Source organism: Chiloscyllium punctatum, chromosome 32 (assembly GCF_047496795.1).
Source record: "Chiloscyllium punctatum isolate Juve2018m chromosome 32, sChiPun1.3, whole genome shotgun sequence".
Taxonomy (NCBI): Eukaryota; Metazoa; Chordata; class Chondrichthyes; order Orectolobiformes; family Hemiscylliidae; genus Chiloscyllium; species Chiloscyllium punctatum.
The window spans coordinates 14,840,145-14,856,541 of record NC_092770.1 but is presented as its reverse complement, the minus strand read 5'-3'; the positions used below and the strand labels follow the sequence as shown (position 1 = coordinate 14,856,541).

At 36.8% G+C, this 16,397-nt stretch overlaps 1 protein-coding gene across 5 annotated transcripts in view; it reads left to right on the top strand.

The window, feature by feature from the left end:
- cnot2 (CCR4-NOT transcription complex, subunit 2) overlaps positions 1-16,397 on the top strand; it is a 145,050-nt gene that overhangs the window by 108,602 nt on the left and 20,051 nt on the right. For 4 of the 5 annotated variants that reach the window (XM_072551693.1, XM_072551692.1, XM_072551690.1 and 1 more), the window contains 2 exons: positions 8,950-9,015; positions 14,316-14,440. In XM_072551693.1, coding sequence (XP_072407794.1) covers positions 8,950-9,015; positions 14,316-14,440 — 191 coding nt within the window. The remainder of the gene's footprint in view (positions 1-8,949; positions 9,016-14,315; positions 14,441-16,397) is intronic. The other variant, XM_072551691.1, reaches the window with a different exon arrangement.

Here is a 16,397-nt window from a genome sequence, read left to right as displayed (position 1 = left end):
TGGCATTGCCACCATAAAACTAACTTCACCCTGTAATGTTAGTCCACCTGACCAAACTGAAATACAATGCACCATACTGGCATGTAAAGCCTGTAAAGAATATGCACTTGTCTCTGGCTGCATGGCGTCCAGAAGCAAAATCTTGCAGTGACATGACAGTTGATATATGTGGTGAAGAAATCTGGGCATGCAGTGAAATCGACTGTCTGAAACTCTGCAATTAGCCAGTCAACCGTGATCTGAATGTTGGAGACCACAACGATAGTACACAAAGTTGCCCCTGTATTTCTTGACCGGTTATAAACTAGCTATATTTATTATTAATTCTCGTTTGATTCTAGCCTTCAAAATACTGCATCGCTGAAAATATCACCATTCCACAGTAGCTACTAAGATTCTATTTTCAGGTAAACACAGACTTTAGTCACACTTTGCAGAAAAGTTTCAATTTAAAACGTGGCTCTGATCATAGAAGGAGATCCCAGGACAAAATGGAGAGCAAGGAAAGGCATGAACTGATTTGAATCAAAAAATACAATGTACATGTTTCCCAAAGGGTAAGGATGAAAACTGTCACAAGGACAGCCAGAATGCATACCGTAGCAGATGGGAACCAAAAAGATGGGGAAAAATAGACAAAAGAACCTTCTGCTTGGAGAACACCAAGACTTAGGCTTTAAATTAGAGTAAGATCTTAAAAGAGTTATAATCTCTTGACTATGATCTGTGTCACATGCAAATTGGTATAGGGATAGACAGATTACGGAAATAAACCTTTGTCTGAAAATGTGGTATAGGAAAGAGGAGTTCTGAGACAGAAGGAAATGGTCCAGGGAGGGAAGGAAAAGAAATAGAGTAATCACAATAAATTTAAACAAATTAATTTTAGGATCAAAGTTTCACTCAAAAAGTTAGTATAAATAATGGATTAAAACAAACAAAATGAAAGAGCATAAAGTAAGTTAGAAACTGTGTTTGACACTTCAGGTATAGAGAAAACTAATCGATGTGATGTGATTTAATCAGGAGAAAACAATAAAACATGTGAGAAAAGCCTTATAAACGAAAAGACTCTAGAATTGTGACCCTAAAAAATTCTTTACAGAAATAGGAGTGTGTGAGGAACAGATTGAATGATTTGCAGACACACATTCAACTTGGAGGATGTGACATTGCTGAAACATGGCTGCAAGACAGTAAGGATTAGAAACTTTACAGATCAAATTATAAAGTCTACAGGAAGAATAGAGACAATAGTGGAGGGGTAGGTGTAGCCTTCGTTATTAAGGATTAAATCATTTCGTAATAAGGGAAGTTGGAAGGAAAGTTATGCAAACTTTTCTTTTGCATTCATTTGAAACAAAGGGATAGGCTTAGTTTTTACACCACATAATTTAAAAGAATACAGCAGGATATTTACAAGGATGAAGATTTGTGGAAACTGACAAGAAGAGTAGACTCCATCCTATCCAGAAGTTTTAAATGAGCCTTGGTATTGGGTTAACACTTGGATTAGTGCAGTGTACTTACTGGAAAATCAACTCACATTGATTGAATTTCAAATGGCATATTAGGGGAATAAGAATGTTCCAATAGTCCAACATACCCTTTATGACACATTTTAGCCCATTTTTTCAATTTCACCCTTCTCTTTTCTTGTTTTTCACTCTGTTGTTAATTGAACTTATTATGCTGCTTGCTATGATGATCTTTTAAGATAGTGTCATGTTGTTAAAGATTGTAGTTACTTTTCTTTGGTCTTCCAATGTTGAACCCTGTCTGCAGACCAGAGAATTAACTTCCAGATATCTTTAAAAGGTGTTGTATGCGTCATTATTAGAATGTGCATAGAAATGACCTGGAATGGCTCTCTGATATCTCATTACTGAGGAATGTAATTGGGAGAGATTAACATTTCAAGTGAAACACGCTGTTTTTGTTCTGAGAAACAGCAATACTTGGCTGGCAAAAATAAGTCAGCTTCTCTGTCCACAGATACTTACATTCCTGCTGATTATTTTCAGCACTTTGTTTAAATTTTAGATTTCTAGAATCCACACTGTTTTGGTTTTAATTGAGAATGGTAAGTAGTCAGGCTTTGCTGAGTGCCTCCACTAAAAAATCAGGATTTTGGATCTTGGGAGTAAGTCTGTGAACATTTTCTTTACAGTTTAAAATATTCCTTAGTAAAAGATCACACACATTTGTCTACTGACTATAATCTGATAACATCCTAAAATTTGTAAGTCCAGTTAATTTTGAATAGTGACATGTAATCTTAGAATTTTCTTCTAACTTGTCTGTTTACTGTATGATATCTTTGTATTTGATACATCAAACAGTTCTTGCCCCATATGTCATTCCTTATGTTTCTTATATAAAGAAGCATCAATTTTATTTGTTGGCAATATTTTTCTAAATTTTGTTATGTTACAACCTCTTTCAGCTAGGAAGTGTTGCAGTTGTACTTAGATCCAGGATTGGACAGAATCAGCACTGATTTACAAAAGGGGAATCATGCTTGACAAATCTACTGAAATTCTTTGAGGATGTAACTAGTAGACCCAGTGGATGTGGTTTATTTGGACTTTCAGGACGGTGTCAACAAAGTCTTACAGAATTAATAAGTGTGTAAAATTAAAGCAATGGGATTGGGGTTAGTGTATTGAGATGGATAGAAAACTGATTGGCAGATGAGACAAATGAATAAATGGGTCTTTTTTTTGAATCGCAGGCAGTAACTAGTGGGATACTACAAAGGTTAGTGCTAGGACCCCAGCTGTTCACAGTATATATTAGTGTTTTAGATGAGGGAACTGAATGTAATATCTCCAAATTTGCAGATGAGACAAAGCTGGATGGGAGGGTGAGCTTTGAGCAGGATGCACAGATGCTTCAGTGTGATTTGGACAAACTGAGTGAGAGGGCATGTAAATCTGGATAGAGTGTAATGTAGATAAATGTGTGGTTATCCACTTTGGTAGCAAAAGCAAGCAGGATTGAAAGACCATAAATTGTCATAGGAGAATGTGCAACGAGATCTGGATGTCTTTGTACACTATTCACTGAAAGTAGGCATGCAGGTGCAGCAGGCAGTAAAGAAAGCAAACATTGGCCTTCATAGCAAGAGGATTCAAGTGCAGAGAGATGTCTTGCTGCAATTGTACAGGACCTTGGTGAGACCACTCATGGAATATTGTGTACATTTGGTCTCCTCCTCTGAGCAAGGTTAATTTTTTCTCTAGGAGAAAGTGAGGGCTGCAGATGCTGGAGATCAGCGTTGAAAAAGGTGGCACTGGAAAAACACAGTAGGTCAGGCAACATGGTTTTGCTGTAGAAGGACTACAGCGAAGGTTTATGAGACTGGTAGATGCAAGCAGGATGTTCTGATAGCAGGTGAATCCAGAGTTGGAGGTACCAGTCTTAAGGATAAACCATTTAGGACTGGGGTAAGGAGAAATGGTTTCAGCTGGAGAGTGGTGAACCCGTGGAATTTGATAACACATACCACAGGCCAAAATATCATATGATCTCAAGAAGGGAGTTAGATATCGCACTTGCGTCTGGAGGACGTTGAGTTGGGCGATCACCATGATTGTAATGAATGGCAGAACAGCCTCGAAGGGACGAATAACCTAATGCTATTTCCTACGTTTGTATGTTAAGGCCCTGCCTTCTCAACCTCACTTGCTCATCTGAGGTATGGCGACCCTCAGATTAAATACATCTCCAGTTGTGTCAGTGTAATGAGACAGCAGTCCTGTAATCTTTTGGGACTGTGCGATTTTACATCTGGGGTCTGTTAGTTCAGTCGGTTGGATGGCTGGTTGGCAACACTGAGTGACACCAGCAACATGAGACTATTTGATTCCTATACTGACTAAGGTCCTGCCTTCTTAACCTTGCCCCTTGCTTGAGGCATGGTGACCCTCCGGTTAAACTTGCTACCAGTCATCTCTATTGAGAGAGCAGCCCTATGGTCCTCCTGGACACTAGTAACTTTTTATATTAAAATGACTGAGGCACAGTTTACCAGTAGTTCTATTAATTTAACTACTCTCTGATACGAACTAGAAAATGTATTTGCAATTTCCTTTTACCAACCTTGAGAAGCAGTGATCCCCCTGCCTGACACTGAGCTATATTGTATATAGGAACAGGAATAAGTCATTCAAACTGTCTTTCAAACCCATCATTTATCCATATCCCAAGATAGCCTTACTTTTAAACAAAAATTCAATTGAGTTCAGCTTTGTAGCTTTCAGTTAATCAGTATTCAGAATTTTTGAGGAGAGTGTTCCAGATTTCCATTGTTCCCTGATTCCATTCCAATCCTTGCACCAATAGGGAGTGCTGCACTGCCACCAATGGAGAAAATGTATATTTCAAACATGATCGAGCAGGTATGAGCAGTTTCATCTAGCATTTACCACTTGCCCCTGCTTTCCCTGTTCTCCAACCTCGCCTGACATTTTGAGAACAGGTTCAGGGATTTTTGCCAAGCATTCCTACTATTTCTGCATTTCATGGTTTAAAACTAAAATCTTTCGATAGTAATTACTGTAATATTCATTCAGATGGTGTGAGCATGTTTCATAGTTTATCTCTGAAGATATCGGTAAATATGTGTCTGTATGTTCAAAAGAATCCCTCAACAAATAGTTAATGTGTGTATCTCCAGCTTTTAAAACTAATTCCAAATGAGGAATGAGTTTCCAATGTAAGTGTGCTTAGGTGTTTGTTTTTAGTTGTCTATTAAAGCACTGTTAGCAATATATATAAGCAAAGCATGATGAAATCATGAGATTCCAAATCATTAATTTCAAGTTCCATTCTTTTCCTATTTTCAGATTTTGTTAATCAAAATTCTAGTATCTGCATTGTGATGTGTAATCTTATGAGGTGTTTACTGTACAACAAGAAGTAGTAATGATGTTAGAAGTAAAAAGATTTGAAACATTGTTGAAACTTATTAATTGGGAAAGCATGGTTTGTGGCAAGCAGCAGAGTTAACCGAACATTGAGTGAGGACAAGTTTTATTGTATTTATATGTTATACATTTAACGTTTTCTTATATGCTGCATTGTTTTCATCCCTCCTTTCCTCCATTCTTGACTATTATTTTGAATGTATCTTTATATTTCTACCTGTCAAGTTTATTTTTTCCCTTACTGATCTTTTTAGTATTTTATCTTTCAGTACTTTCTATCGCCCACTGTCAGTAACACTGTTCCTCCTGTAGGTGAAATCTACATATGAGAAATTAGCTGAAAGAGGCTGGGACTTGTGCCAAATAAGACTAAGTGCATTAAAGACTGACATCAGTGCTTAATTGAAATGATTTTGATTAGTTTTGGATGTCTCAGCATTGTGCCTGAGATGTACTTAGTGAAATAATTTAACAGCCCAGTTACTGCTAAGCTACCTAAATAGTGTCTCCAAAGAGTTGAACGTAAGTTCTAATATTGATGAAAAATATAGGATGAGTTAAAATGGACTTTATTAATCCACCCAACAGCAAAATTGCATTCAAAGATATAAAACCTACCTGCTAAACTCTTACTCATTGATCATCACAGTGGCAGAATCAAGTGAGTATAGTGCACCTCATCAATGTCATGAACTAGTTTCTATGTTCAATGAGTGAAAAATATTCTTAATAAGTAGGATCCAATAAACTAACAATTTTTATTATTAATATGTGTCTTTGAGTTTCTACTTTCAGAGACCAAACATTTCACCGTAGTTTGAACTTGCTGATGTATAAAATGCAATGATCATTTATTCTCATTCCTGTTTTAAAATGATTTCACAACTTGATACCATTTTGCTACAGTTTGCCACTGATAATGAATATTTTCAGTCAAATGGCATCTTCTGATATAAAAGCGTGAGAAAGCAGCAAGGTTATTCCTTGCATGTTATACATTGTGTAAGCTCACAGTATGCAATGGAGTTGCATCATGATTGACCAAGTAATTCCTTTCCTAAAGATTTTTAAATCATTCATTAGATTTTTAAAAATTTAATTCTTGTACGGGAAGTGTGCTGGCAAATTTGACATTTGTTGCCCATCACTAATTGCCCTTGTATTAAGTAAAGTTGAGAAACAACCATGACCAGACTGGGTAAGGACAGCAGATTTCTTCCCTGTAAAGGACATGAATGAACCGTGTTTTTTTTTAAACACCATCCATAATGGTTCCATGGTTGCTAATAGGCTAGCTTTCTATATTCCAGATTTTTATTAAATTCAAATTTCACCATCTGCCATGGTGGGAGATCTATCCATATCCCAAAAGAGTAACCTGGGCCTCTAGTCCAGTGACATTGCCATCACCTCCCCATTAGTTCCCACTGTATTGAAAGTAGGAGAAAGAAAACATGATAAGAAACAACTTCATTTTTTTCCAAAATACCTTCTTCCTATATTTAGTCATACCATCACTTGAAGGGTGAATCATAGACTGAATTAGAGAATTCTAGAACTGGATTTAGGTTTGCTCGCTGGGCTGGAAGATTCATTTCCAGACATTTCATCACCCTACTAGATAACATCTTCAGTGGGCATCAGGCGAAGCACTGCTTTCTATTTATATGTTTGGGTTTCTTTGGGTTGGTGATGTCATTTCCTGTGGTGAAGTTCTTCTTCTTCCTGTTCTTCTCAGGGGTGGTAGCTGGGGTCCAACTCGATGTGTTTGTTGATAGAGTTCCGGTTGGAGTGCCATGCTTCTAGGAATTCTCATGCATCTTTGTTTGGCTTGTCCTAGGATGGATGTGTTGTCCCAGTCAAAGTGGTGTCCTTCCTCATCCGTATGTAAGGATACTAGTGAGAGAGGGTCATGTCGTTTTGTGGCTAGTTGGTGCTCATGTATCCTGGTGGCTAGTTTTTTGCCTGTTTGTCCAATGTAGTGTTTGTTAGAGTTCTTGCACGGTATTTTGTAAATGACATTAGTTTTGCTTGTTGTCTGTATAAGGTTTTTCAAGTTGATTAGCTGCTGTTTTAGTGTGTTGGTGGGTTTGTGGGCTACCAATATGCCAAGGAGTCTGAGTAGACTGGCAGTCATTGGCAACAACAAACTGCCATTCCTAGATGTCACAGTAGAGAGAACAGCCAGTGGAGAACTTCAAACCAGCGTCTACAGGAAGACTATACATATGGACCAAATATTGAACTACAGAAACAATCATCCCAACATCCACAAATGAAGTTGTATCAGAACATTATTACAACGAGCCAACACAGCTGCAGCACAGAGGAACTACGCAGAGCAGAGAAAAATCACCTATACCGTGTATTCACAAAGAATGGGTACCCAATGAACACAGTCCGCCAATTTCTCAGCAACAACCCAAACAAGCTGACAAAACACGTCCAGAAACCCTAGCCACCCTCCCCTACATCAAAGACATCTCTGAAATGACTGCCAGACTACTCAGACCCCTTGGCATCATGGTTGCCCACAAACCCACCAACACACTAAAACAGCAACTAATCAAGTTGAAAAACCCTATACAGACAACAATCAAAACTAATGTGATTTACAAAATACCGTACAAGGACTCTAACAAACACTACATTAGACAAACAGGCAGAAAGCTAGCCACCAGGATACATGAGCACCAACTAGCCACAAAATGACATGACCCCCTCTCACTAGTATCCTTACATACGGATGGAAGGACACCACTTTGACTGGGACAACACATCCATCCTAGGACAAGCCAAACCGAGACACGCACGAGAATTCCTGGAAGCATGGCATTTGAACCGGAACTCAATCAACCAACACACCGAGTTAGACACCATCTACCACCCCCTGAGAAAAAGAACAGGAAGTGACTTCACCACAGGAAATGACATCACCAACCCAAACATAGAAGTAGAAAGCAGGACTTATCAGCAGTGCTTTGCCTGTGGCCACTTGAACATGTTGCCTAGTAGGGGGACGAAACGTCTGGAAACGAACTTTCTAGCTCAGCGAGCAAAGCTACCTTCAGAACCTCAACCTGAGCTACAAATCTTCTCGAAACTTGCTAATTATAGAATTACATTGGCCAAGGCCCAGAAGTTGGTGACCTTATTTTGTACCACTTCCCAGCTGAAAGTGTTTGTGGAGTAACAAAATCCAGTAAAGTAGTGTTGGAAGGTGCCTATTTATTAACATCTGGAGCAGAAGAAAGGCTTTGACAGGTCAGTCAGCAATCTGTTTAAATTGATAGTTGCCACAAAATACCCATTGCCTTTTAGTGTTTTAAAAAAATCCAATCCTTCACTCTTGAGTCTTCAAAATTACAATAAAAGTTTAGAATATTTGAAAAAAGTTTCAAGTTCCCTAGACTTTTCCTCAGTCATTGTTTATCTGGTAATGGTTATGCACATTATTGCCACTTGAATTTAGTTGAAATATATTTGAATATCTGTTGTAGGTAGTATTGAGTGCAAAGCAGAGTAATGTAAATTTTGTTTAACATTTTTGAAATCCTCCCATGTCACTGCTCGCCAGTGCTTTGTTGCACTTCATTATGTCTGTTTATCTTAACAAAAGCCGATCACTTCTTGTGAAAGTCTGGTCTCCTTTTGAAAATGGTCCCATCAGAAGCCAATTGCGCCATTTACGAATAAACATTGTTGAATCACATCAATATGCCACACCTTATTGGATTGTCACTAGGTTTTTCGTCAATCTTTTTATAGTGAATCTGCTGGAAAACCATGCTGTGATGCAATATCTGTATAAATGCTGAATAATAATTTTGCCATCTAAATAACTTGTTGTATTTTCACTCAGCTTGAATTAGGCTTTATCTTCTGTGGCCTTTGCTTATTTTTGAAAATAGATGTGCTGAAGAGCTTGCGTACATACGTGTAGGACTTGTCACCTCAGTAAGTTTAAAAAACGTTTTTAGATTTTAACAAAACTTCATAAGTGACTTCCTCTCATCAGACACTGGGTTCCTTTCGAAAATGGGCATGCTGGGAACTGTCCGTGTGTCCCGTCTACAGAAATCAGGTAGGGACCTTCAATGTCAAATGCCGCCAACATTCATTTAAAATATGTCTTGACCTAATGTGATTTTAGTTTAAAGCACATTCAAAAATGAAGTACTCTTAGCATGTTCTGATACTGATTTAGCATAGAAACAAAACATCCATGACTTGATAACGTTCTTAAAGTAATTACATCAGGCTAAACAATTGGAAGTCAAAAATTTTAGAAAATGCAGGGTACGCTATTTATGTTCTTATGCTGTTAGCTGTTGATGAGAATGGTAAAGCTAACATTGATGTTTTGTACTTTGTTTTATGTTTAATCATATACATTTTTATGAATATGCATTTGGCTGATGTTAATGAGCATATCTTGCATCTGCCTGCTGATTCACAGATAGTTGCTTTTCCCTTTAAAAAAATTGAAGGTTTTTAACAAGAATTTAGAAGGAACTGTGATGAGCCTGATCTGTTTCAAAATTCAGTGTGGCTATACTTAGCCTATTGTCTTTTGGTTTTGGTCCAGCAACATTAGATTTTTAACTTTACTAAATTTTGGGCTGTAGAAAGGAACATAAACTCTTATGATTATGTTCTCCCATTCACAGAATATTTTTCTTCAAGTGTAATTTTGATTTTACTGTAGCTGTTACTACAACTGATTTGAGCCTACTGAGTTGCGTTCAAATGTAACTTTGTTGGAATTATTAACATATCATTGTTCAGGCTTTTATTTACACATACATGCCATTTTTGAAATACCACTTGGATGATCTTGGTGTTACGCCAAGTACTCTACTGTAATCTCTTATCTGTGACTGTTGTAAATGTGGCATGTTAAATGCCGTAAGTCCTCTTAAAGAGGCGGCACAATGGCTCAGTGGTTAGCACTGCTACCTCAGAGTGCCAGAAACCCAGGTTCAATTCCACCTCTGGCGTCTGTGTGGAATTTGCACATTTTCCCCATATCTGTGTGAGCTTCCTCTGGGTACTGTGGCTTCCTCCAAAATTCCAAAGATATGCTGGTTAGGTGGATTGGCCATGGGAAATGCAAGATTAACAGGATAGGGTTGGGGGATGGGTTTGGGTCGGATTGGGTGGGATGTTCTTCAGAGGGTTAGTGTAGACTTGATGGGCCTAGTGGCCAGCTTCCACACTGAAGAGATTTTATGATTCTAAATAAATACACATGATCTACTAAAGTTGAGTAAGGAGGGGGCATCAGAATGGATTGAGTACTAAAATTTTGTTGTGAAGTTTTGACTCCATTTCAACTTTTATCGATTACTTTGTTTCTCCATGGCATTCTCTTTCCCGAAAAGACTTGAACACTGCTGTGGGCTATTTTGTTATTGTGTATATTTCAAACTTTTTATATTTGTACTATTTTTTCATACAAGCACATATTACAAAAGTAATTAGATTTCTATCTTGTAAATCAAACTGTTGCTCCCTAAAGATGTTGTTTTGATAAATACTGTCAAACTTTGTATCAAATTTCATGCATTGATGTATTCCATGTCAATTAAGTTTCGAAAACAGGTTGTCAGACTGATCATGTTTGTCACTGTCTCGCTCATACAAAATCAAAATCCTGCTAATAATGGAAATCTGAAACAAAAATAAAATGGAAATACTCAGCAGTTCATACACTACAGTATCTGCTGGGAGAGAAACAGAGTTAGCATAGTTGATGGAATTTTCTTGATCTGAAATGTTAATTCTGTTTTTCTTTCCACAGATGCTCCCTGACCTGCTGAGTATTTCCAGCATTTTTTGGTTTTATTTATGGCTGTTATTTGATGATGTTCTTAAAAAGCTTGTCAAGTTTCATAGACACAAACTAATTTAGTATACGCGTCTTGATGTGCTCTGTTGTATTCTTCTGTTGACACAAGCAATACTCTTAAATTATCTTTCTCAAATAAACCATTTATTATTCTTGCATGTATTAAACTTTGAATGTAATTTCAATGAATGACCATCAACTTAATACAATCCATTAAGGCACAGTTCACAATATTCTCAAAATTTCTATGACATAGTAGTGCAACAAACCATTTTAAACAACAGGAAGTGGAAACTCGGTCTATCATTAATTCTCCAAATTTCATTTACTTTCTTTTGCAGCTCCATATTTTCTGATAGCAAATTTTGTTTTGCAATTATACATTTTTCGATAACAAAACTTGCTGATGTGGGAGGATTCCTAGTTTTGCTAAACTTATTTTGTTTATAGCTTGAATGCCCAGTAGATATGTTTTCTTCCTTCTAAGTAATCATTTGAGAACTGTACTATATTTAGAACTCCATCTTATGGTACCTGTGGGGCATTTTGCTCATTTAATTATATTTAAGTTATTTTGTACAATAATTCCACAGCTGTCTGTTTCAGTAAGTTTTATGCCTAGCCAATTATGGTGTCATTGAATTGAGAATATGGACGACTGCAATTGTTTGTTTGCAGTAATTGTTTGGAGTTGGATTTATATTCAGCAACTTTACAAATATCCAATAGCAAAGTAATATGCTTTAAACTCTAACACTAATTATTAATCTATCTAGTTTTATTTTAAATATGAAATCAGTGCTGCTGCACTTCCCCTGAAAATAGATAGTTTCTGGGCTTAAATCTTCTAATGGTTTACACTGGTGGTTGTTGATTACAATCTACACTCAATGTTAGGTTGAAATGCCTAAATTTTCAAATATTTCAGTAAGTAGTTTTGTATCAGGGATGTCGTAGAATTCTTATAAACAGAATTCAGGTAGTTTGCCTTATTGACCCGAAGTGAGAGCATTTATTAAGTCATAGTAAGTCACCTATACTTCCAGTTATTTCTTGCAACAATAAATCAGTATTTTTTAAAAAATGAAATAGGATGTTGCATTCTTTTAACAGGCCAATATTTTGAATCAGAATAAAAATTGTACATACTTTTGGAAAAGGGTTATGTAGCTGAGATTTTATTGGACTAGACTAGATCGGCAAGTTCTGACCTGGAACTACTTTTTTAAAAAATAAGTGTATGGTACAGTTTCTGTAATGAGTAAAGTAAATCCATTTCAGCAGGAGGATTAATTCATAGTTTAAGTGGAGAATACTGATGATTAGTGGTTATTGTGATTAATGACTATTCATTTGACATGATCCCTCATCATTTTCCTGTTTTGGATTTTCCTACAGTACTAGGACAGTTTCATCATATCAAATGTTGCATTTTGATCACTTGCATAATAGGTGAATTCGAATGAAGAATTTTGCACTTCATTTGTGCTTGCACATTTAATTAGATTTCATTGTATTCTTAAAAATGATACTTATTTCTGGGACTAAATGTGATGTTAAAAGAACAGAAATGTTAGGCTTTTGTATATTATGTTCACCACCTTAAATTTCAGTTCCTGTATATGTTATTGTGTCTGTTATTTTGTGTAGTAAAGTTGAATTTAAGTTGTACAATAATTTAAGTTCCTAATTTTAATGGGTAAAACTCCTTTTTTATGAGTTTGGATACTTGTTACATTTGCATATAGTATGTGCTTTCTGAAGACATCACACTGGGCTCCTGTCAAACTTCAGTGGATTGTCTAACTCACTGTAAGCAAGCGTGTTCGATTTATATATACTGGATTGATTATGATCAGTGAGTTATGAAAATGTATAAACAACTTTTGTATATTGCAGCATGACTAAATTTAAATAAGGGAAGGATCTTAACTGTTTAAGATATCAATTAACATTTGCCTGTTACCAAACAGGTGGTGGATGAACAAATAAACTCGTAAATAGATTACCAATAAGTCTTCGTAGTAGTGGTTTAATTTGGGTTTTGGTGCAAACTGGAAACTCTAGTCCACACTGTCAGCTTCCACTCACACTAAGGACCAGGTTCCAATTGGAGTGAGGGAACCACGGATTTTTTTTTTGAATGATGACAGTCATTTTTCAGGTAGAAGAATGTTGAATGGGAATATATGAATATTTTTCCCTTTTCTTACATTTTTTATTAAAATTAGCAGCAAAAAGTTCAGCGATGCTAACTCTAAGTCAAATTATGCCTGTGTTACAAGGATGGAAACATTATACCAAATTAAACAATTGCCTTTAAATGACATAGACTCCCATGTGCTGGTGGTTGATAAGAATTCTATTAAAGATTGAAAGGTGGCTAATTTCACCTTCAACGCATTGATTGGTTTTTCCCTAAAATGTTTGGGCATTCGGAACTAAGTGTGATGTCTGATGTGTGACAGGTATGTAGTAGATGCAATGTTTTTATTTCTTTATTTATGAGTGGATCTCCCACGGCACTTTTAGGTTGGCATTGGCAGCCTTACACTGGACTTTTGGAGCTGCCTTGAAGAAAATCATATGATACCCCCTTCAGAATTTCAACATCACAAGACTATAGGTGATTCTTAACAATGAAGCAGGATTTGAGTATTTTGCTATGATATTTAAACTTGATGATTGATTGCCTGGGAGGGAAAGTTGCAAGGTTTGCTGTGGAGGCTGGATCATTAAAAAGTGGATTAGATTTTGAATCTTCAAGAATGGAGGATTAAGGATTGGGGGTAGGCAGGAAAGTAGAGGTAAGTCTACAATTAGATGAGCCATGATCATCTTGAATGGCAGATCAGGCTTAGTGGGCTGAATGGCCTACTCTTGCTCCTTTTCCTTCTAGTCATCAGAATTTCAATTAAATTAAGATCATAAGATTAAGTTACAGTGGCAGCAAAATCCTGGCATGAGTTAGTTGCTGTACATTTCCTATTTCGTTTTTATCTAAAATTAGTTTCAACCTTTACTTTTGTGTTAAATCTTCATATGGCTGGTGTCAGTGTTTATTTGCTATTTGTCTGCAAAGTCATTAAGTGATTTGATGATTTAACATGAAAATCCATTCTCATCTAACTGAATAGATATTGTTTAGTGGCCAAAAAAGTCAAGTTTCTTGCAGTCAGCCTTTTAAAAGCTGTTTAGTTTTCTTTGGTTGGCATGGGGCCAGTTTGTCAAAATCCTGCAGGCACAGACCAGTCTTTTGCACTAATGACTTCATGCTAATGCTGAAGCCATTTTAGCAGTTGGGTAGGTTGACTGCTTGAGATAAGTTCCTTCCTCAAGAGAATTTACTCATGTTGAAATGTTTTGGTACTGCAAGGATTTGGACCAGGAACTTCCTGGTTGGAGAATTAAGATTTTAAAATAGGACTGCAGGTGCCTTGGGTGATTAGTACAATGGTGTTAAAAAGGTTGATCATGTTACAATGTACTATAATCAGATTCGAGGCTAACATGGCTTTGTTTGCGTGATGTAGTTGGGATGGTGACAAAACCAGCAAATGAACAGTCCCAGGACTTCTCAATCCACAATGAAGATTTCCCTGCACTTCCTGGTTCCAACTATAAGGATCCAACTTCAAGTAATGATGACAGCAAATCTGTAAGTGTCTATGAAGAGTATTAACACTAACGATCTGTTTAGAAATTAGAAAACAATATCAAGTTTAATAATTACCATTTGAACTTCAAGCTGCAAAGAAAAGCATTAATAAAACTGTATTCACTTTTTTAAAAACTGCTTAATTGTAAGAATTAATTCTTAATGTACAGATTTTCTGAGGCTTTCTGTCATATTCATAGGAGGCTACTTTATTCCAGTACTGAACAGGATTTCCAGTTGAAGTTTTTCTTCTGGAAAAAGTACAAATAAATGGTTAGGAGAGCAGAAAAGAGGAAGCAATAAGTACCTAAGAAAATTTTACTGTTGCAGTCACTTGTAAATTATGCCAACCACACAAGTATATTGAGTTTACAGTACACATTTGGCCCTCCTGGTATGTTACAGCACTTATGGTCCAAGGGAACTTCTCTCTGGCTTTGATGCAGTGAGGTGAAGATACTACTTGTTCCTTTTTCTATCATGTTTATCTACCTTCCCCTTTGTATTTTGGATTCATATGGCTGAGGAAGCAGATAAACCTCAATGTTGAAATGAACAATCCATTCAGCAGTTCCATTTAATACACGATACCTGAATGCTTGTGACGCCACCAGAAGTAGAGTACTCAGGGCAGAAGCTCGTTAAATGAGGGATGGTTAGACTTGGATGACCACTGTTATGATTTGAAATATTCCTCATTTCATTTATGAAGTAAATCAGAAGGCATGGAAACCCCTGTGTCATCCTGTGATTTCAAAATAATCATACCACTGATCCAAAGTCAAAATTGAAAGTATAATTTTGGAGCTCGTGATTAGGGTCTGAGATACCAGACAGTAAAAATTCGCTCTAGTCTTTCAAAACTATACCAGAACAGCTATGTACACATCATCGCAGACAACTGATAGTGGACTGCAAAGTCAAATAAAGCGGCAGGATTCAATATTATTCAGAATTCCTGAAAAACATCGACCCATAGAGAAAGAAGTGCAAGTGAAGCTGTTTGAAGCTCACATTTACCTCTCACACCACGGATGTTATTCTAATCTTCTAGTGTCAACCTGAAATGGTCGTTATTTTCACACCGGACAAACTACTCATCAACCCATGGAGTCACCACCTAGCTCTCAATGACATTAAAGTCCTGGAACACCTTGTGTCCATCCTGAGTCCATTCTTGGACAGTTCAGCCTTGCACTTTAAAATTTTTAAAGCCAAGGAAAATCTTGATCTTTGGTTCCACAGTCAGCCACGACTTAACAACAAAACATGTTGATATTACTCTTGACTGTACATTGACTTACCAATATCATCTCTAGTACATTGAAGCCAAGATCCAGATGAGGGAATGCCATATGGAAATTTGTGGGTACCATTCAGGCTAGCAGAGCCCACATATGTAGCTTAGCTTCATTCATCTTCATCTACCCAACAGCATACTCTCCTTAGCCCGGCTTTGGAGCTGCAAAACAGGAGCATTATTTCTGGAATGTTGAGATGAATGCAACGTGAGTGGCTTCCTATGCATGCATGTGTGAAAACACCCTCCTCAAAGAACACTGCCAGTAACAACAAACAAAGCATTCCTGTTGACATGGGACCTTTAAGAATAAAAGCTTCACACATTTGTCTGGAATCCCATAGTTCCTTCTCGAACATAATCCACACTCTACAAATTGACAAGGACCCCACCTCTCAAAGGCGGGTTAACTAATTCATAAAAACATTAATGAAGAGGAAAACCAACATTTATATATTGTATGAGAGGAGAGTGCTGATTGTTAGAAGCATCGATATGGAGAATGCAACAGTTATCAATTCAGTTGTTTATCCCCTTTTATTGGAATTCTTTAAATTGTCTTGATGAGTGCAGGATGAAAGTCTTTGACAAAATGTCTTTCTTCTTCAGCAATTCTCAACTTCTGTTATCTAGCAACTATCTATCTAATAATTATGG